At 44.5% G+C, this 22,497-nt stretch overlaps 1 protein-coding gene across 1 annotated transcript in view; it reads right to left on the bottom strand.

Moving 5' to 3' along the window:
- The window catches only part of kif5aa (kinesin family member 5A, a), an 87,977-nt gene that overhangs the window by 5,080 nt on the left and 60,400 nt on the right, over window positions 1–22,497 (bottom strand). The window contains exons 20-28 of the mRNA XM_060931707.1: window positions 20,999–21,100; window positions 20,523–20,583; window positions 8,674–8,745; window positions 8,441–8,545; window positions 7,970–8,186; window positions 5,732–5,873; window positions 5,580–5,644; window positions 5,441–5,468; window positions 3,453–3,541 (exon numbers count right to left, since the gene is read on the bottom strand). Coding sequence (XP_060787690.1) covers window positions 3,466–3,541; window positions 5,441–5,468; window positions 5,580–5,644; window positions 5,732–5,873; window positions 7,970–8,186; window positions 8,441–8,545; window positions 8,674–8,745; window positions 20,523–20,583; window positions 20,999–21,100 — 868 coding nt within the window. The 3' untranslated portion in view covers window positions 3,453–3,465. The remainder of the gene's footprint in view (window positions 1–3,452; window positions 3,542–5,440; window positions 5,469–5,579; window positions 5,645–5,731; window positions 5,874–7,969; window positions 8,187–8,440; window positions 8,546–8,673; window positions 8,746–20,522; window positions 20,584–20,998; window positions 21,101–22,497) is intronic.

The following is a 22,497-nucleotide window of genomic DNA, read 5'->3' as shown; positions in this document are numbered from 1 at the left end:
TGGAACAATGAATTCTGAATTATACCAGTGAATTCTCAAGGAAAATGTCAGGACATCTGTCCATAAACTGAATCTCAAAAGAAGGTGGTTCATGCAGCAAGACAACAACCCTAAGCACACAAGTCGTTCTACCAAAGAATGGTTAAAGAAGAATAAAGTTAATGTTTTGGAATGGCCAAGTCAAAGCCCTGATCTTAATCCATTCGAAATGTTGTGGAAGGACCTGAAGCAAGCAGTTCATGTGAGGAAACCCACCAAGATCCCAGAGTTGAAGGTGTTCTGTACGGAGGAATGGGCTAAAATTCCTCCAAGCCGGTGTGCAGGACTGATCAACAGTTACCGCAAACATTTAGTTGCAGTTATTGCTGCACAAGGGGGTCACACCAGATACTGAAAGCAAAGGTTCACATACTTTTGCCACTCACAGATATGCAATATTGGATCATTTTCTTCAATAAATAAATGACTAAGTACAATATTTTTTGTCTCATTTGTTTAACTGGGTTCTCTTTATCTACTTTTAGGACTTGTGTGAAAATCTGATGATGTTTTAGGTCATATTTATGCAGAAATATAGAAAATTCTAAAGGGTTCACAAACTTTCAAGCACCACTGTACAAGGCTTTGTTTTGCTCCTGACTCTTTTCTTGGAGTTGTCGGGCAGCGAAGATCATATCTATTGTACCACGACCTATTCTGAAGCCTCATTGGCTCTCAGGGAGAATGTTGTTTGTTTCCAGGTGATGGTTGAGGCTTTTTAAGAGGATTCGTGCAAGTATTTTGCCAGCTGTGGCTAGGAGTGAGATTCCTCTGTGATTGTCATAAGTGTGTCTATTCCCTTTTATTTTGTAGAGGTGGACTATTGCTGTATCTTTGAACTCTTGGGGGATGGTTTCATGCTCCCACATTTCTTGGAAGAGTTCTGTCAGTTTCTTTTTCATAGATGGACTGTCTAGCTTGTAGATTTCAGAGGGGATGGAGTCTGATCCTGGAGTCTTGTTGTTGTATAGCAGTTTGATGGCCTTCTGCACTTCTGTTTCTGTTGGTGGTTCAGCCAGGGAGTTGTTGATTTCATACTGGGGGAGACGGGCAATGGCATCTGCGTTGATTGTGGATGGTCTGTTCAGGATGCTGTTGAAGTGTTCAGCCCATCTGGTGAGGATGGAGTTCTTTTCAGTGAGCAGCATGGTTCTATCAGCACTCAGCAAAGGAGCGGTGCCAGATGACTGGGGCCCATAGATGGTCTTTACAGCCTCATAAAACTTTCCGTAGTTGTGGCTGTCGGCATATGCTTGTATTTCGTCAGCCTTCTTCAACCAGCTGTCCTGCATTTCTCTGAGCCGCGCTTGTAAAATGTTCTTTGTGCTGTTGTAGCTTCTCTTTTTGGTAGGGTTGTTGATGTCTCGCTGGTAAGCTCTGTGGGCTTGATGTTTCTCTTCTAGCAGCCTCTGAATCACAGGGTCATTTTCATCAAACCAGTCTTGATGTTTTCTTGTGCTCTTGCCTAGGTGGTTGAAGGCAACATTGTGCACAGTGTTTCTGAACGAGGCCCAGTTCTCTTCTGTGTGGCCATCTTCCACACTCACTTCTTGAAGGGCATTGTTGAGATCAGCTGTAAGGTCTGACTTCACTTCAGGTCTTTGCAGCTTGTAGATATTAAGACATTTGAGTGACTTCTTCCCTTGTGGATGCTGCTTTGGTAAGATGGTCAACTTCAGTTTGGAGAGAATCAGTTGATGATCTGTCCAGCAATCTGCACCACACATGGCTTTGATTACACGCATATCATCTCTGACCTTCTGTCATACTATTACATAGTCAATCATGTGCCAGTGTTTGCTTCATGGGTGCAACCAGGTGGTTTTGTTCCTGGTAGGAAGCTGGAAGACAGTGTTTGTTATAAGGAGGTTGTGTGTGCTGCACATCTGCAACAAGAGGAGGCCATTGCTGTTGCACTTCCCGAGTCCATGTCTGCCCAACACACCTTCCCAGGTCTCGTGATCTGCTCCTACCCTTGCGTTGAAGTCGCCTAGTATGATGAACTTGTCATCCTTGGGTACTGCAGCAATGAGCTGTTCAAGGTCTTCGTAGAAAGCTTCCTTGACTTCTTCAGCATTTGTCATGGTTGGGGTGTATGCACTGATGACTGAGGCATGCTTCTTCTTATAGAGTGGAAGTCTGAGGCTCATGAGTCTGTCGCTCTTTCCTTCAGGAAGACTGGAAAGTTTCTTGACAAAATTGCTAGCAATAGCAAATCCCACTCCAGCTTCATGTCACTCATCAGCACTCTTTCCACTCCAGAAGAAAGTGTATCCTGCTTTCTCTTCGACCAATTGGCCTTCGTTTGGGAGTCTGGTCTCGCTAAGGGCAGCAATTTGGATGCCATACCTTCTGAGTTCTCTAGCAACTAGTGCAGTTCTGCACTCAGGTCTGTTGGAGTTCTGATTGTCCATTAGTGTGCGAACGTTCCATGCACCAATAGTAACTGGCACCATCTTCTTTTTACTTTGCTTCTGTCGACCGCAAGGTTGGGATACCCGCCTGCCGCGGTATGCAGGCCAGATTGAGGGGGTGAAGCAGGCTATGTTTGGATCACTTTTTCTAGGTCCTTCCTCAGGCCATGGAGGTGAGTAGAGCGAATCCTAAAAAAAGGCCTGCTCAGACACCCAGGGGGCTGCCGAACTTGACTGCTACTTCAGTTCCAGTCAGGAGTGACCCTATGTCCTGGGCCACCTGTGTGCAGGTTTGTGACTACCAGCTCCCAGTGTATCCACACCTGCCAGCATCACCACTCCCCTGTTGCTGCAGGACTTAGTGGGTAATGATGAAGATGAGATGATGGTGATGATGTCTTGACTTGCGCTGGACTTTGATTAAAGTGAGGGGGAGTTGCGCATCGTCAGCCTCACTCTCTCTTCCCATGTTCCATCTGGGCCCAGTGGCAAGGCACAGCCAAGATAACTGGAGATGGAGCCAGGCGCAGTGGATGATCAAGATGTCCTCGGTGTTCATCTTGCTCTGAGCACTCCACAGCACTTTGCTGTCCCCGCCGTCAAGGCCGTTGAACCATGGTTGGTTTCCTCCGCCCTCTCTGCCGGTTTCAGACTCCTAGGAGTGATAGCAACTAAAGGGTCACTCCACTCTCAATTCTGATTGTCCATTAGTGTGCGAACGTTCCATGCACCAATAGTAACTGGCACCATCTTCTTTTTACTTTGCTTCTGTCGACCGCAAGGTTGGGATACCCACCTGCCTTGATGGCAAGATGGAGCCTTGCCATCAGATGCAGTTTAGAGTCATGCCCAGGACAGACCCCTGTTCAGTACATATGACATGTATATGTAATTTTTTTTGTACTGAACCCCTGTTCAGTACATATGACATGTATATGTAATTTTGTGCATATGGATGTAAGAGTAAGCTTGTGAGTGCAAATATGTATACATGCTTACCTGTATAAGGTGATTAACTGGCTGCAGCCTCTGGCTGCATGATATAATGTCTGGATGATTCCACCATACTGCCGCAGTGTGCATCACTCCTACAACACATCATGTTTACTGTGTTTACTAAGCAAAACACACATATGGCACTATTTACATGATCACAGTGCAAACACCTACTAATATTTCAGCATTATACGGTACACTAATCAGCCATAACATTAAAATCACCTGTCTAACATTACTGTATGTAATTTCCCCTTGTACCAGCAAAACAGCTCTGACCTATTGAGGTACTGACTCCACAAAATCTCTGAAGGTGTGTTGTGGTATCTGACATCAAGATGTTAGCAGCAGATCCTTGAAGACTTGTAAGTTGTGAAGTGGGGCCTTCATGGATCAGATTTATTTGTGCAGCACATTCCCACAGATGCTCGATCGGATTGAGATCTGGGGAATCTGGAGGCCGAGTCAACACCCTGAACTCTTTGTCATGTTCCTCAAACCATTCCTGAACAATTTTTGCAGTGTGACAGGGTGCATTATCCTACTTGAAAAAGCTCACTGTTATTAGAGAATAACACTGCCATGAAGGTGTGTACTTGGTCTGCAACAATATTTAGGTAGGTGGTATGCATTAAAGCAACATCCACATGAATTCCAGGACCTAAGGTTTCCCAGCAGAACATTTCACATCACATTGCCTCTGTTGGCTTGCCTTTTGACCATTGTGCATCCTGGTGCCATCTCTTCCCCAGGTCAATGATGCACACACCTGGCCGTCCACATGGTGTTAAAGAAAACGTGATTCATCAGTCGAGGCCACCTTCTTCCATTGCACCTTCATCCAGTTCTGATGCACATGTGCCAACTGTAGGTGCTTTCGGCGGTGGAAGGTGTCAGCATGGGCACTTTGACCAGTCTGTGGTTATGCAACCCCATATACGGTACAGCAAACTGTGATGCATTGTGTGTTCTGCCTCCTTTCTATCATAGCCAGCATTAACTTTTTTAGCAATTTGAGCAACAGTAGCTCTTCTGTGGGATTGGACCAGACAAGCTAGCCTTTGCTCACCACACACACACACACACACACACACACACACACACACACACACACACACACACACACACACACATCAATGAGCCTTGGGCACCCATGACCCTGTTGCTGGTTCACCAGTTGTCCTTCCTTGGACTACTTTTGGTAGGTACTAGCCACTGCATACCGGGAACACCCCATAAGATGTGCCATTTTTGAGATGATCAGACCCAGTCATCTCACCATCACAGTTTGGCCCTTGTCAAAGTTGCTCAGATCCTTACACTTGCCTATTTTTCCTGCTTCCAACACATCATCTTCAAGAACTGACTGCTCTCTTGCTGCCTAATATATCCCACCCCTTGATAGGTGCTACTATAACAAGATGATAGATGTTGTTTATCTGTCATTGGTTTTGATGTTATGCCCGATTGGTGTATATTCTTTGTATTCCTATGATCTCTGTCCTGGAAAGAAATCTGGTCTCTTCAATATGTTATTGAATCTATTCATTTTATGATAATCAGTGCATAGTAGTGTGTGAGTGAGTTACATTTCACAACTGAGCTGTTCTTGTTTATTACAGATCAGATAATTCAACAATATTTAGTTAGCATTTGACATAACCTGTTTATGTTTAAGTAGTGAGACGTAAACAGTGTATGAGCCCTTAATGGTTTGTGTTATCAAGAAACAAATAAATCCTATCAGAAAAATACAAATTAAAGCATTACATGACTGCTAAGAAAATGTTAGATACCCTGCTGCACTGCACCACCCATGTCAACACAGGCATATTAGCTTTTGACCACAAAAATAAACTTAACACAAATGGGAAAATGTTGCCTTTTCCCCCCTAACCAATTTAGCAATACCAGAAGGATACTGCCATTCATCTATAAATCACTAAACAATTATAAATGAATAATTTGTATAATATACTATAATAACCAACCTGTTGTCATTAATGTCTGGGCTGTTTCCTGAAATAATAAGAACAGAGGTGAGCAGCAATAGATGCACACCCAAGTAAAGGTATACATATTAATGATGCACGTTCACATGCACATCATGTTTTTGATAGATACACTAACCATTTTCCACATCCAGTGGGTAGGAGCTTAGTATGTCTATAGATCTCACAGTGCTGTAGCCAACTCTGAAAAGCACAACACCATATACAGGAAGAGAAGTGAAGAAAAGATGAGGGAAGACAAAAGAAGAAAAGCAAGATAAGAGGACTTACACATTGGTTTTCTGGGGAACAGGCTTCTCCTCTCTCTGAAAAAGGACATTACTGAATGATGTCACAGGGTCACTGGATCGCATAGACAGAGAGGTGGTGGGAGACGTAGCAGTGCCATAGTTTCCAGGCCTCACTGGCTTTGCTAAGAAAAAACAAAGCAAACATACAATACCAGCCAAAAGTTTGGACACACCTAATTTAACGATTTTTAAAAAAAATTTATTAATTAAAAGATGCATCTTAAAGGTAGACTGCCTTTCAAATTTTTCAAGTGTAGGTCATAAAAAGAATTTTCCCTGACACCCAGTTATTTTTGTTTAGTGGACTGAAAGCTACTGAATTCGAATGACAGACTTCCAATTTTATTAGTTTTTTAAAAATAGAACAATTAATGAATTTAGGGCTACATGGCCCTAAATTCTCTGCTATTTTTTCCTGCTTCACCATGACCCAATTCAAGATATGTCATACATCACGTGGTGGGCTTCCCCCATTCGTGCAAGGCATTGTGGGATACAAATTTGAAACAGGAGAGAAAAACGGAGGATGTGAGTGTGTGAATGAAACATGAAAGACCAACTACAGTAACAGAAAGTGAGAAGAAAAGACATTATGTTGTAAAGGAAAGGAAATGCAGGACCAAACTAATAAATATCGGCGGTCAGTGAGGACCTCGGTGTGATCAGCTATTTGTTTAGCGACAAGATGATGTAACTGTCAGTGCACAGTCAAGGTAAACTTGCGCATGTGCACATGGACTTCCTCTGTCTGCTTGACTACATGAAGTGTGCGATTTCATGCACATTATTTACTAGGGAATCCCCTAAAATTAATTAACTTCCCAACCACACAATGGCCTGATACTCATCTCATCTAATTATCTCTAGCTGCTTTATCCTGTTCTACAGGGTCGCAGGCAAGCTGGAGCCTATCTCAGCTGACTACGGGCGAAAGGCAGGGTACACCCTGGACAAGTCGCCAGGTCATCACAGGGCTGACACATAGACACAGACAACTATTCACACTCACATTCACATCTATGGTCAATTTAGAGTCACTGGTTAACCTAACCTGCATGTCTTTGGACTGTGGGGGAAACCGGAGCACCCAGAGGAAACCCACGCGGACACGGGGAGAACATGCAAACTCCTCACAGAAAGGCCCTCGCCGGCCACGGGGCTCGAACCCAGACCTTCTTGCTGTGAGGCGACAGCGCTAACCACTACACCACCGTGCCGCCTGGCCTTATACTTTGTGAGACATTACAGAAATAAACCTATATCACAATGACTAAATTTCAGAGGGAACTAAATTTCAGCGATTTTATGAAATTGAAAGGCTATCTCTCTTTAAAGTAATGATTGATGTCGTTTCTCTTTACTTAGTTGAGTGGTTCTTGACATAATATGGATTACTATAGTTGTTGAATAGGGCTATTTAGTGTATATTTATTATTTACTACTCACTGTTTGATTTCAAACACATTAAGAAGGCAAGAAATTGCACTAATTAACTTTTGGCAAGGCAAACCTGTTAATTGAAAAGCATTTCAGGTGACTACCTCATAAAGCTGGTTAAGATAATGCCAATAGTGTGCAAAGTGTCATCAAGGTAAACGGTGGCTACTTTGAAGAATATAAAATATGAAATGCATATATATAACACTTTTTTTTGTTTACCACATAATTCCATATATGTTCCATATGTTATTTCATAGTTTTGATGTCTCCAGTATTGTTCTACAATGTAGAAAAAAAGTCAAAATACAGAAAAACCTATAAATGAGTAGGTGAGTCCAAACTTTTGACTGGTACCGTAGCTTAGCAAACAGTTTAGCAAACAGTTGAAAATCTGACATCCAAATGATTTTCAACCTGCACATCTACACACCAATTAATACTTTATATAAATAAATTAAACGTCTAATACATATTATAACCTTTGCCTAACTACCCCCCACAACTTCATACCACAAATAAAATAATAAGAATAAAAGTTATGTGTGCATTCTTTTACAGCTAATAATGCCCAACCTCAGTATTAATTATAATTCTAAACATTACACTACAGATCATTCTTGGGGCTTGATGGTTTATAATGTGCATTAATGAATGTAGGCGCTTAAAGAAACCTAGTAACCCTGTCTTTTATTCTAGTGGCAATTAAAAAGTGGAGATGTGAGAAACTACGAGATCCTATCTGCTATATTCCTTAAATTGATTTGCTGCACCACAGTACCAATCTGAGCAGTGTGTGGACGGCGCAGTGCATTGCGCAGGCGCATGGCATCCCGAATACGTTCCACCTCCTGCTGGTAGCGGCGCCGATCATTCATGGCACCCTGTTTGGCGTCCTTTAGTGCCGCCTCAAGTGCCCGAACGCGCTCAGCCGTAGAGCGAAGACGCTTCTCCAGTTTCGGAAGCTCACAGCGCAGATCTGCATTATCACGTACCAACTGGAGAGGACAGGGAGATATGAAGATAAATTTCAGAAGAGGTGATTGGCAGTGGAAGGGAACATGCATGGTTTAATTTTAAGCCATTTATACTTCTGAGTTGCTATGTATTACACACAAACACATTATTAGACACTTGTGATTATCCTCAAATTCAGATAAAAGGATTCAATTACTGAATATTCACTTTAAATATTCAATGCATTGTATGTATGAAACCAAAACATGGCTTCTTTGGTCCATGCTTCTGTTACCTGTTTGTGAACCTTTGTAAGCTGGTCCAGGTTGTTTTCAAGAAAGGAAATCTTCTGCTTCTGGGTGTTAGACCCCCCACTATCATCAGGTCCAATTTCTGAACTCTGGCCAGAAATTGGATAGAGATAATAAAGAGAGGAGCAAAATACTTTATCTAGTCATATTATTATAGGGTATAATGTGTGTCTATAAAGTATAATTCACATTTGTTGCAGCCTGATCTGGTGCTTACTTTTTTAACTCGAGTCGTGAGGTCTTGAACGAACAGTTTGCGCAGGTTATGGAGGGTCTGGAGTTCACGGGCCTATCAAGATAGAAGGACAAACAGAACAAATGTGGTGGGGTGGGGTGATGAAAAAATTATTTATTACTCATCCTGGAAATACCACAAAAATGCACACAGCATAAACACCTATAACCATAAAGCAGAGCCGGTCAGTGTCTGCATTTAAGTAATTCTCACTGGGAGTGGAAGACAGTTGCAGTATCTGGACTGATTTTTATCTTCAGTAGGGTAGAGCATTAGTAGATTGTTTGATTCTCATGCTCAACAGGGTACAGCATTAATAGACAGTGATTCTCATCATAAATAGAGTACTTTATTAATAGACTGAGTGATTCTCATGAACAAGGAGAAATATCAGTATATGAGTGACTCGTATCCTCAAGAGAAACAACATCAGCTCTCAAGTGATTCTTATCCTTCAATAAGATTAGGATCTGCACTTGACTGAATCTTAAAAAGGATCAATATCATACTTAAGTGACTATTTCTGGAAAACAAACCACCCCGATATTCTTCCACTTATTCAACGAACAATGGTTGTATACATAACCTACAGGTTTTCTATGTTGTTGGAGGCAAATGCCATTTTATCAAATTTTAACAGTCATTTTATATCTGTTTTATATCTATGAAGCATCATCTTCTAAGTTACTTTTGTGCAGTGGATTACATAGATAGATTACTTTACTTTATTAATGCTCAAAGAGAAATTGCAGAAAGTATTCAGGCTCATTCCATTTTTGCACATTTCATTGTGTTATAGATTAAATTTTATAGATTTTGCCACCTTTCTACACACAGTGATCTACAACAACAAAGTGAAAATATGTTTTAGAAAGCTTTGAAAATGTATTAAAAATCAAAAACTTAAATGTCTCTGTGGCAGCGGGGGCGTGGTCAAGCGTCGGTCTGTGACCAGAGGGCGGAGTCAGGGAAGGTAAGTGGCAGAATCACTGCACCTGATGTTGATTAACGTGTGTTTGTGTGTCTTCCCCAGTGACCGCGCCCTATTTAAGGAGAGAGCGAGAGCAGAGGAGAGCTCTCTTCCGAACCAGACACCTGATGTGCGTGTGCTCATGTCTGGCTGTATGAATGTTTATGAGAGATCACTGAAAAGTGTATAAAAATAAAAGAGTTACGAAACTCAGTTCTGGCCTGCCATCTTCTGTGCTCCTCCCACTCCTACGAACTGCCACAGTGGTGCTGAAACCCGGAACGTGGAGCGCAGAAGAAGAACAGCCCCATGGAGTCCTCCCCTTTTGCCAACCTGGTCCACGCCCTCGCCACGGTCCAGCAGAGCCAGCACCAGGTGCTAGTCGCCCTCCGGAAGGAGCAAGAGCAACGGTTCGAGGCCCTGGTGTTGGCACAGCAGAAAGATTGACAGGCGTTCCAGCACCTCCTCGCGTCGGCGGGGTCCACCACCTCCACCGCCGCGGACCCTTCCCCCCTCACCCTAATGAAGATGGGCCCGCAGGACAACCCAGAAGCCTTCCTCACGCTCTTTGAGCAGGTAGCAGAGACCTCGGGCTGGCTGGTGGAACAGCACACGGTGCGCCTCCTCCCCCTGCTAACGGGCGAGGCGCAGCTGGCCGCGCTACAGCTCCCCGCCGACCGCCAGCTGGTCTACGCGGACCTTTGCCGGGCCGTCCTCCAGCGTGTGGGGCGCACCCCTGAACAATAGTGACAGCACTTCCGCGCTTTGCGCTTGGGGGAAGTCGGCAGGCCGTTTGTGTTTGGCCAGCAACTCCGGGACGCCTGCTGGCGGTGGTTGAGGGCCGACAACTGCGACGCCGAGGGAATCATCGATCAGGTGGTACTGTAGCAGTTCATCGCTCGCCTACCAGCAGGAACCGCAGAGTGCGTCCAGTGCCACCACCCGGCGTCACTGGATCAGGCAATCGAGCTGGCGGAGGACCATTTGGCGGCTGTCCCGATGGCAGGACAGCAGACAACCTCTTCTTCCCTCTCCTTTCTCTCTCTCCTCCTGTGTCTCATCCTCGCCCCGTTCCCCCACCGCGGAGGCAGGGGCCGGCGCCACTTCAGCCGGCCCGCCGCACCCGCGGTACTCTCCCGTTTCTCCCTTCTGTGTCTGTCTCTCCCCCCCCCCTCAGGTGAGTGAGCCCCAGAGCACCAGTACAGAGAGGAAGCCCAGGCCGGTTTGCTGGCACTGCAGGGAGCCGGGCCACCTCCAACAGCAGTGCTCGGTAATGGAGGTGGGCGCGGTGGTTCGGATCCCCAACGCGCCAGGAGCTGCCCTCGATCAGGCCAGAGTGTATCACATACCGGTGAGTGTCCAAGGGGATACATATCAGGCATTGGTGGACTCTGGCTGTAATCAGACCTCAATCCACCAAAGCCTGGTGCAAGACGAGGCATTGGGGAAGCACAATTGGTGAAGGTGTTGTGTGTGCACAGGGATGTTCACAACTACCCTTTAGTGTCGCTCCACATTCTTTTTTGAGGGGAAAAATTTAGAGTAAAGGCGGCGGTTAATCCTCGCCTCACCCACTCAATAATTTTGGGGACTGATTGGCCGGGATTTGGGGAATTAATGAGTCATTTAGTGAAGAGTGGGTCCTGCCATAGTTCAGCAGGGGGAGGTCCCGGTGTCGCATTGGCGGGAGCAGCTGTCACAGAGCCATCTACGTCATCTCCGCGTCAGAGTGAGGAGCAGCCGGCTCCTCCTCCTTCTATTGGGGAATCCCTTGCGGATTTTCCAATAGAGCAGTCGCAAGATGAGACTCTGTGGCATGCGTTTGACCAAGTGAGAGTAATCGATGGTCAAACGCTCCAGCCAAACACCACCCCGTCCTTCCCCTACTTCTCAATTATGAAGGATAGATTATACCGAGTGGCGCAGGACACTCAGACTAAAGAGCAAATCACGCAGCTTTTGATTCCAAAAAGCCACCGGGAATTGGTACCGTATTCCAGGCGGCTCACTTTAATCCCATGGCTGGACACTTAGGGCAGGATAAGACACTAGCCCGAATAATGGCCCGGTTCTATTGGCCAGGAATTCGTGTCGATGTCCTTAAGTGGTGTATGGCGTGCCGCGAATGCCAGTTAGTAAATCCAGCGGCCATTCCAAAAGCGCCTTTGCGCCCTCTCACATTAATCGAGACCCTGTTCGAAAGGATTGGGATGGATCTCGTCAGGCCATTAGATCGGTCAACACGAGGGTACCGCTTTATATTAGTTTTAGTGGACTATGCAACGTGATACCCGGAAGCAGTGCCTCTTCGCAATATCTCAGCACGCAGTATTGCGGAAGCGCTCTTCCACGTTATCTCCTGAGTTGGAATCCCCAAAGAGATTCTGACTGATCAAGGCACCTCATTTATGTCACGAACACTGAACGAACTGTATAGGTTATTAGGCATTAAGCCTATCCGCACCAGTGTTTATCACCCACAAATGGACGGTTTAGTCGAACGATTCAATCGCACCCTCAAAAATATAATTAAGAAATTCGTAAGTGAGGACGCATGTAATTGGGATAAATGGCTCTACCCCTTGTTGTTTGCAGTGCGAGAGGTCACACAAGCCTCCACGGGGTTCTCCCCGTTCGAATTGTTATATGGGCGTAAGCCGCGTGGCATTTTAGACGTGCTGCGAGAAAATTGGGAGGAGGGACCTTCACTAAGTAAAAATGAGATTCAATACGTTATTGACCTGCGCGCAAAACTCCACACACTCACCCACCTAAACCAGGAGAATTTGCGGCAGGCCCAAGAACGGCAAATCCGCCTGTACGACAAGGGTATGCGCCTTAGGGAGTTCGCACCGGGAGATAAAGTACTCGTACTGTTGCCCACATTGAGCTCCAAATTAATCGCCAAGTGGCAAGGACCCTTTGAGGTCACACGGCGAGTCGGGGACGTCGACTATGAGGTGAGGCGAATGGACAGGGGTGGGGCGCTACAGATTTACCATCTCAATCTACACAAACTCTGGAACGAGGAGGTCCCCGTGGCGTTGGTGTCGGTGGTTCCGGAGAAGGCGGAGCTGGGGCCGGAGGTTCCAAAGGGAACATTGGCATCGTGTACCTCTCCAGTCCCCTGTGGAGACCACCTCTCCCCGACCCAACTCGTGGAGGTTGCCCAGTTGCAGACCGAATTTTCAGATGTGTTCTTGCCCCTGCCCGGCTGCACTGACCTCATAGAGCAACACATTGAGACGCCCCCGGGGGTGGTCGTGCGCAGCCGCCTTTACCGGCTACCCGAACACAAGAAAAAAGTGGTTCGGTAAGAACTTGAGGCCATGCTCGAAATGGGCATCGTTGAGGAGTCCCACAGTGACTGGAGCAGCCTGGTGGTCTTGGTACCCAAGGCCGACGGGTCGGTCTGGTTCTGTGTAGACTATAGAAAAGTCAACGCGGTGTCTAAATTCGACGTGTACCCAATGCCTCGTATTAATGAGTTGCTCGATCGATTAGGCACGGCTCGCTTTTACTCGACACTGGATTTGACAAAGGGTTATTGGCAGATCCCCTTGACTCCATTATCCCGAGAAAAAACGGCCTTTTCCACATCCATTTGGCTTACACCAGTTTGTCACACTTCCTTTTGGGCTGTTTGGGGTGCCCGCTACGTTCCAGCGGCTGATGGATAGGGTCCTCCACCCTCATGCCACCTATGCGGCCGCATACTTAGATGACATCATTATCTATAGTAATGACTGGCACCTACAACATCTGAGGGCCGTCCTGAGGTCGCTGAGGCGAGCGGGTCTCACAGCCAACCCGAAGAAGTGTGCGATTGGGCGGGTGGAAGTACGGTATATGGGCTTCCACTTGGGCAACGGGCAGGTGCGTCCCCAAATTAACGAGACAGCAGCAATTGCGGCCTGCCCGAGGCCCAAGACCACAAAGGGGGTGAGACAGTTCCTGGGGCTGGCTGGCTACTATCGTAGGTTTATACCTAATTATTCGGATGTCACCAGCCCGCTGACTGATCTGACTAAAAAGGGGGCACCAGATCCGGTCCAGTGGACGGAACAATGCCAGCGGGCTTTTTCTGAGGTGAAGGCTGCACTGTGTGGGGGGCCACTGTTATACTCCCCTGACTTTTCTCTCCCCTTTATGTTACAGACGGATGCGTCGGACAGAAGGCTGGGGGCAGTTTTGTCCCAGGAGGTGGAGGACCGCCCAGTGCTATATATCAGTAGGAAGCTGTCGGTGCGTGAGGGGCGCTATAGCACCATTGAAAAAGAGTGCCTGGCAATCAAGTGGGCGGTCCTTGCCCTCCGTTACTACCTGTTGGGATGCCCTTTCACCCTCTGTTCGGACCACGCGTCCCTCCAGTGGCTCCACTGCATGAAGGATGCCAACGCGTGGATCACCCGTTGGTATCTGGCACTCCAACCCTTTAACTTCAAGGTGATCCACAGGCCGGGGGCGCAGATGGTCGTGGCAGACTTCCTCTCCCATCGGGGGGGGGGGGGGGTGTCGGCTGCAGGCTGGACGGCCGCCCGGCCTGAGTCGGGCGGTGGGGGTATGTGGCAGCGGGGGCGTGGTCAAGCGTCGGTCTGTGACCGGAGGGCGGAGTCAGGGAAGGTAAGTGGCAGAATCACTGCACCTGATGTTGATTAACATGTGTTTGTGTGTCTTCCCCAGTAACCGCGCCCTATTTAAAGAGAGAGCAAGAGCAGAGGAGAGCTCTCTCCCAAACCAGACACCTGATGTGCGTGTGCTCGTGTCTGGCTGTATGAATGTTTATGAGAGACCACTGAAAAGTGTATAAAAATAAAAGAGTTACGAAACTCAGTTCTGGCCTGCCGTCTTCTGTGCTCCTCCCACTCCTACGAACTGCCACAGTCTTATTTAGATAAGTATTCAGACTTTTGTCCAAGGCAGGTGCATCCTGTTTGCTTTGATTGTCTTGAGAAGTCTCTAGAACCTGAATGGAGTTCACCTCTGGCAAATTCAAATGACTGAACACATACATGTCAACCTTTGGTCAATCAAACCTGTATAACCAACCTCCAAAATCCGTATTTCCCTTATAAAATCCGTATAAGATGCAAATTAAAATAATTTACCTAAAATTTGAAAGATAATTAACAATGATATATCCCAGTTACTTTTTATTCAATATTAATAACAATAAACCTTCAGAATGAATACAAAGCTCCAATGTTTGACAAAAACACAAAGTGTTATCAGCGTAGTTACGAAGGAAATACTTCGTTGTTTGGAGACAGGTTTCACCGAGCGGCTATTATGCGCGAGACTTCATATTAGCCACAAAGTCAGGAAAATCTGTTCGTAAAATTACGTTATAATGACCAAATACAATGAAAAGTATTTTTCCAGTCTCACCTGTGAAAGGTAATCCCATGTGATCTCATTTGGACGGTAAACCTGTTGGTACAGTTAAACGCAGCACAGGAATGAGGCATCTTTATTCTCGGCTACTGTCTAGACACTATACCAGAGACGGTTGAAGAATCTCCACTTTGCCACATCCAATATGGCGGCAAGGATGACGTATGATTCTATGCAGAAGGCGGCGTCTATGTTTATATGTCTATGACTTCACGGTTGGCGGGATTCTCGCAATGCGGTGTGCGCATGATCAAAAGTGGAACGAAGTCTCACTACCACAAGACAACACGCGATTTCATAAGACTCTTTACTGGCTGTCTGTGGTGTACAGTATGTTTGTAAATGTTATGCGCTCTTATCATCGTGGGAATTGATTATAGCTCTAAATAAATATTGAAGTTTTTTAAAAGAATCCGTATAACTTTATTTATACGCCCGTATACTACGTTTATTGAATCAAATCCGTATAAAATACGGACATTCTGTATAGGTTGACATGTATGCGAACATGATTTTGAAAGCACATACCTGTATGTATAAAGACTCACATTTCACAGTGAATGTAAGACCAAAAACCAAGCCATGACATCCAAGGAACTTTTTGTACTCCTTCACAATCAAATTGTGTTGAGACATAAATCAGGTCAAGAGTGTAAAAGCATTTCAAAAGCTTTTAATGTTCCCAGAAGCACAGTGGGCTTAATCATTGTAAAACTGAAGAAGTCTGGAACCACCAGGACTAAAATGCTGGCCATCCAGTAACTGGGCTAGAAGGACCTTCATTGGGAAAGTTACCAAGAACTCAATGGCCACTCTAACTGAGGTTCAAATGTCCTCCACAGAGATGGAAAAACCTGGAGGAAGGACAATTATCTCAGAAATACTCCATCAATCAGGCCTTTATGGTAAAGGGCCGAGATGGAAGTGGCCACTTCTGAGTAAAAGGCAGGAACTTCAAGGACTCTCCCCATCCAATCTGAGAGGATCTGTCAGGCAGAATGGGAGAAACTGCCCAAATCCAGGTGTGCCAATCTTGCAGAGACTTACCCAAGAAGATGTGAATCTGTAATTGCTACCAAAGGTATTTATTTGGCAAAATACTTATCTAGATGAAAGACTTAAATTTTGATGTTTAATACATTTTCAAAAATAAAAAAGGTCTTTTTTTCAGCATCATCACGGGCTATTGTGTGTAGATTAATAGTAATTTTTTTTATCAATTTAATAAAAAAACAAGAAAATGTGCAAGGGGTCTAACAACTCTTTGACCCCGTTGTATCATTCTTTCCCCATTCATATAAATAGGAGCCTGGTTTTGTATGACGGAAAATAACTGCTAAGGAGCATTGCCAAGATGACTGCAGAGTGGAAAGACTTGACGAGGACTTTGGTAGAACTGCAGATACATAAGTACCTATCCATCCATTTTCTATGGACCCTTTTCACGTGACATCACGACAAACGCGGCCGCCATTTTGGACATGTACTACCAGTAGTTTACCACAGCCAGCATTGAGGAACGGCAGCAAAGAAAGTGTTTATTTTCAGCAAGACTTCCATCATGCCACTATATTGTTGTGCACCTGGATGTAGTAACCATCAACAAACAAGGCAAGGGTTATCATTTTATCGGATCCCGACGGAGAAGATGGATAGCGGCCATTAACAGATTGGCAGCCCTCGGCATACCAGCGCTTGTGTAGTGACCACTTTGTTGGAGGTAAGACGAATAAAATTAGCCAGAAAAGGCATTACATTGCTGTTAACATTCTGTGGCGGCGAGTGTGTAACCAAATAGGCTAAAATAACCCATTGTAACCTCTTTGTTCTTCTGTAGTAGCTATTAGTTAGCGTTGTGTTCCTTTGCTGTTGGTAGACTGTAGGACAGATCAGAGGCAGTGTTCTACAAACAGCGCTTAATTTGAGGGGGAGCAAGCCGGAGCGCGCTCCGGAACCTCGGGCGTTGGCTCCGGCAGCTATTTACACTGGATCCAGTGATCCGACACCTCTCTTGACTATGTAACAACAACAAAAAAAACGATTGTCTTTAGGCTTGCCATCCTTCCACTTGCGAGTGGTAAGTGATCTGCGCTGGGATCACACACACAGCGGCTCAGTCCCGAATCGTGGCTCGTGCACTTCACTCGCGCGCTGTGTGAGCTGCGCAGGGCCGGAGTGCGCACCCTCCAGAGGGCACTCGCTGTTCAGGGCGGAGTGATTTGGAGCGCAGGATGCCTGCGGAGCCGAGCGTATCCGTGTATTGGTGTTGCTGTGTGCAGACGAATCGTGTATTGGTGTTGCTGTGTGCACACTAATCGCTTTTAAAAACGTTAATCTGATGATCCGCTGATACGGTCTAATGTAAACATGGGCTAAGTGTTCAAAACAAGAGGAACATGTATTTGTCTCTTAAATCCAGGCCGTTCCCTGTAATCTCTAACAGCGGTTGGAGAAAGTAATGGCAAATAGTGAGTGCACAAACCATAGAAGGTAAACTGTACACAGCGCCAGGGCAGTGTGATGGTATGTCTACTTTTAGATTGTGTTAGCTTATCAATGAACACACTCGTCACTCGACGAGTTTCACATCTTTACGACGGATACTTAAATGTGTGTTAGGTATTATTGTTGCAGTCTAAGCAGTCATTGTAGCAGCTAGATGAGCGAGAACCGAAAGGGTCTGTGCCATAAACCGTTATTTCTGTACGGCGTTGCTAATGTGTCGTTACTGTTGTTATTTCTCCCTCTGCTCGCCCTGTAAATGCCCTACGTCGCTGGATAGCGAAGGTGTTTTCTGCATCTCGCTCCTTTTTCTTGTATGTTCTCTGTTTGTCGCCTTCCTCGCATTCAAACCAATTCGAGCCGAAGTCCGCTACATGTCCAAAATGGTGGTCGCGTTTACGAAGGTCACGTGACTGAAAAGGGTCTATACCACTTATCCATTAGGGTTGCAAGGCAAGCTGGAGCCAATCCCAGCTGACTTTGGGTGAGAGGTAGTGTACACCCAAAAAGGTTGCCAATCTATTGCAGGACTAACACAGAGACAAACAGCCATTCACACCTATGGGCAATTTAGAGTAGCCAGCTGACCTAATCCACATGTCTTTGGACTGTGGGAGGAAACTGGAGCACCTGGAGGAAAGCCACACAAGCATGAGGAGAACATGCAAACTCCACACAAAAAGGCCCCAGCTGGCTGTAAGGTTTGAACCCAGAACCTTATAGCTGTGAGGTGACAGTGCTAACAACTTCACCACCCCACATAAGTAACCAGCGTTACTTATTTACAATACTCTGACCCTTGTTTTTCTCAACAATTAGGTCTACACTGCCACTGTAGTCTGTAAACAAAGGGATTTGTATCTTTTTATTGAAGTTCATCAGAGATCATATGCTATGCTTGGATTCAAGAAAGAAACCAACAGACATACAGTACCAAAAGTTTGGACACCCCTACTCATTCACAGGTTTTTCTGTATTTTGACTATTTTCTACATTGTAGAATAATACTGAAGATATCAAAACTATAAAATAACATATATATGTTATTTACCGGGCGGCACGGTGGTGTAGTGGTTAGCGCTGTCGCCTCACAGCAAGAAGGTCCTGGGTTCGAGCCCCGTGGCCGGCGAGGGCCTTTCTGTGTGGAGTTTGCATGTTCTCCCCGTGTCCGTGTGGGTTTCCTCCGGGTGCTCCGGTTTCCCCCACAGTCCAAAGACATGCAGGTTAGGTTAACTGGTGACTCTAAATTGACCGTAGGTGTGAATGTGAGTGTGAATGGTTGTCTGTGTCTATGTGTCAGCCCTGTGATGACCTGGCGACTTGTCCAGGGTGTACCCCGCCTTTCACCCGTAGTCAGCTGGGATAGGCTCCAGCTTGCCTGCGACCCTGTAGAACAGGATAAAGCGGCTAGAGATAATGAGATGAGATGAGATGTTATTTACCAGCTGGGAGGTCCGTATCATGAAATACCATGACTGAGGTCTTGAAAGTACTAAACGAGGCCCTCTGGGCCGAGGTCAGTATTCAAGGCTGAGGTCACGTTATTTCACCATACGGACCGACCTTAAGCTGGTAAATAATATATTTATTTTTTTCTTTACCAAATGCTAACAGAAAATGAGAGCGCCCGAAAGGGAAAACCAAGCCGCCATTTTGAATCCTCATTCACGGCTGTAATGCAAATTGCTTCCTCCTCAGTATACAAGTGCACTTCCATGGCAGGAAAAAAACCTATATTTTGCCGCCTATGTAGTCCCCTATTTATACAAAATTGAGTCATTCAGGATTCAGCCATGTTTTTGCTCGGCGTTAGCAACAGTTACAGGTTTTTAGCTTTCTCCTGAAATGTTTTCTTTTATTTCTTCTTCCTCAGGGTAGTAAAACTCACTTTCGCTGTGAAGACTGTCGTTATCACTATCCATGCTGTAAAATTAATGCTATTCTCCTGAGAAATGCTGGCAAAAATTTATAAGATTTTTGATAATCTTATAAATAAATCTTATAAAAAAAGATAAATGTTGACAAAAAAATGCTACTATGTTTGTTGCTATTGTGAATGAGCGAGTCGCCAGAGGTCCATAACCGGGTTCCGTATCGAAGGATACGGACCCGCTCGCCAGCCAATCAGAGCACAGGATTTGATGGAAACTGGCCCGCAAAAAAAAAAAAGGAATTAATAAAAAAAAAAAAAAACAAACCCAAAATGGCTCATATTTTAGATTTTTCAAAGCAGCCACTGTCTGAGACCATCTCATCTCATCTCATTATCTCTAGCCGCTTTATCCTTCTACAGGGTCGCAGGCAAGCTGGAGCCTATCCCAGCTGACTACGGGCGAAAGGCGGGGTACACCCTGGACAAGTCGCCAGGACATCACAGGGCTGACACATAGACACAGACAACCATTCACACTCACATTCACACCTACGGTCAATTTAGAGTCACCAGTTAACCTAACCTGCATGTCTTTGGACTGTGGGGGAAACCCACAGCACCCGGAGGAAACCCACGCGGACACGGGGAGAACATGCAAACTCCGCACAGAAAGGCCCTCGCCGGCCCCGGGGCTCGAACCCAGGACCTTCTTGCTGTGAGGCGACAGCGCTAACCACTACACCACCGTGCCGCCCCTGTCTGAGACCATCAAACAGTAAATAGTAAATAATAAACACAGTAAATAGCCCTATTCAACAGCTGTAGTAATCCATATCATGTCAAGAACCTCTTAACTAAGTAAAGAGAAACAACAGTCCATCATTACTTTAAGACATGAAATGTCTTTTAATAAATAAAAATAAAGAAAAAACATTGAATTAGGAGTGACCAAACTTTTGACTAGTACTGTACTTTCCATATGCAATGCATGGATTGCACTGTACATTCAATAAGACATGTAAAATAACAATAAGCATGCCGTAACAATTAGCAACAAGAATGTATGAATTAAAAAAATACAGTGAGACTTACGACAGTCTCCTCCAGGCCCTTGAGATCTTGTTTAGACTGCTCATGCCTCTCCTGCTGAAATCTGAGGGAGAAACAGACCCACACATTACGGGGGAAATGTATATGTCAAAACATACACATACGTCAAAGACACAAGCAGACTACACATACTCTGAATCAGACACTCCAGTCTCTCATATACTATTACTGCATCACCAGATCTCCAAACATAAAATGAGCCAAGCTTTGCAAAAAAAAATCACAGTTACAAAGAATTACTATTTTTTGAAACTAAACATTTTAGTGCTATTTAGTTAATTTAACTTATCTAAATGCAATACCGACTCTGATACCACAACTAGATATTAAATCTACAAATATATATTGTTAATAAAACTATGAAGTGCATCTTGATGGCATGCATTTACATTTTTTTTAATGACAAACTAAAGGGATCTCCAATTAAGTCATTGGTTCGGACTTCTGCTGAAACTTACGATAGCTGTTCCAAACGTGCATTCTTTGTGTCCTCCTGAATCTTCAGGTTGCTGAAGTCAGATCGCACATGGGCCAACTCTAACTCCAGAGCCTGGTTCTTACTACCAGTAGGAGTTATGTAAAAGTTATGTTAGTTATCTTATGCATAAAAATGTAAGGTAACACTTTGGTATAGGGGCATATTCTAGCTGCTAATAAATATTTTACAGCGAATAAGTGGCAACATTAGCAGCATTTTTGTGCTTTATTTTGTGTTTTCATAATATTCCTTTATATTGTATGTGTTATCTGCTTCTACTTAGTTATGGCTTTTACTGAAAACCTATGTGACCTTTAACATGAACTGTGATCAATATTTCATGAGATATGAGAAGTACTTGTTGAAACTGAAATGTAAAATATCATGTTTATAAAGTATTGGTTTTATTTTTGGTCTCATTTAATGTCCAAAACATGTTAGGCATTTGACAAGTGTAATTTGAGTTTGATCATAGTGTCTACCATTTTTAGTTTCTACCTGTTATAACAGCTGACTGCATTATAAAATAAAACTTTGTACTGAACAAATACACTTAAGTGATATCATCTCATTACATGTCTTGTGTTGTATTTCCAGAAACAATAGCTCTTAAAGAGAAACAGGTGCCACAATATATGTGCACCACTTATCAATAACAGTTCATTAGTTGAAATAAAGCACTAATCAGCCAGTAATTTTACCAAATAATGGCTGTATACTTACTGCTTATGATATGCACACTTATTAGATACTGTATGTCTAATGTGTCTTATTAAAGCCCCTATACTAAAGTGACAACAAATGTAAATGTGTTATTATGACAATTGTTTAGACTAAGAAGGAGAAAACAAGATCTAGTGTTTCCAACCCTGTTTCCAAAAAAGTTGGGACGCTGTGTAAACTGTAGATAAAAACAGAATGTGATGATTTAAAAATTATGGAAACTATATTTCATTGAAAATAGTACAAAGACAACATATCAAATGCTGAAACTGAGAAACTGTATTGTTTTTTTTTAAAAATATATGCTCATTTTGAAGTTAATGCCAGCAACACAAGTTGGGACAGGGGCAATAAAAAAGAGTGGAAAAGTTGTGTAATGCTAAAAGAAACTAATTAGGATCATTGGCAACAGGTCAGTAACATGATTGGGCATAGAATGAGCATCCCAAAATGCAAAGAATTTGGGGATCACATCATGTGCGGTACATAATATCATTAAAAGATTGAGAGAATCTGGAGAAAATCTCTGTATGTAAGGGACAAGGCCGAAAACCAACATTGGATACCTGTGATCTTTGGGCAAGCCTTCTCTGGGCCCAGAGCTCATTTATGATGGGCTGAGTCAGTAGTGGAAAATGGTCCTGTGGTCTGATGAATCAAAATTTGAAATTCCTTTTGGAAATCATGAATGTCGCGTCAGCTTAAGAGGAGAGGAACCATCTGGCTTGTGATGATATGGGGGTGCATTAGTGCACA

Source organism: Neoarius graeffei, chromosome 10 (genome assembly GCF_027579695.1).
Source record: "Neoarius graeffei isolate fNeoGra1 chromosome 10, fNeoGra1.pri, whole genome shotgun sequence".
Taxonomy (NCBI): Eukaryota; Metazoa; Chordata; class Actinopteri; order Siluriformes; family Ariidae; genus Neoarius; species Neoarius graeffei.
Note: the sequence above shows the minus strand (reverse complement) of the source record. Positions and strands in the feature narration are given on the sequence as shown.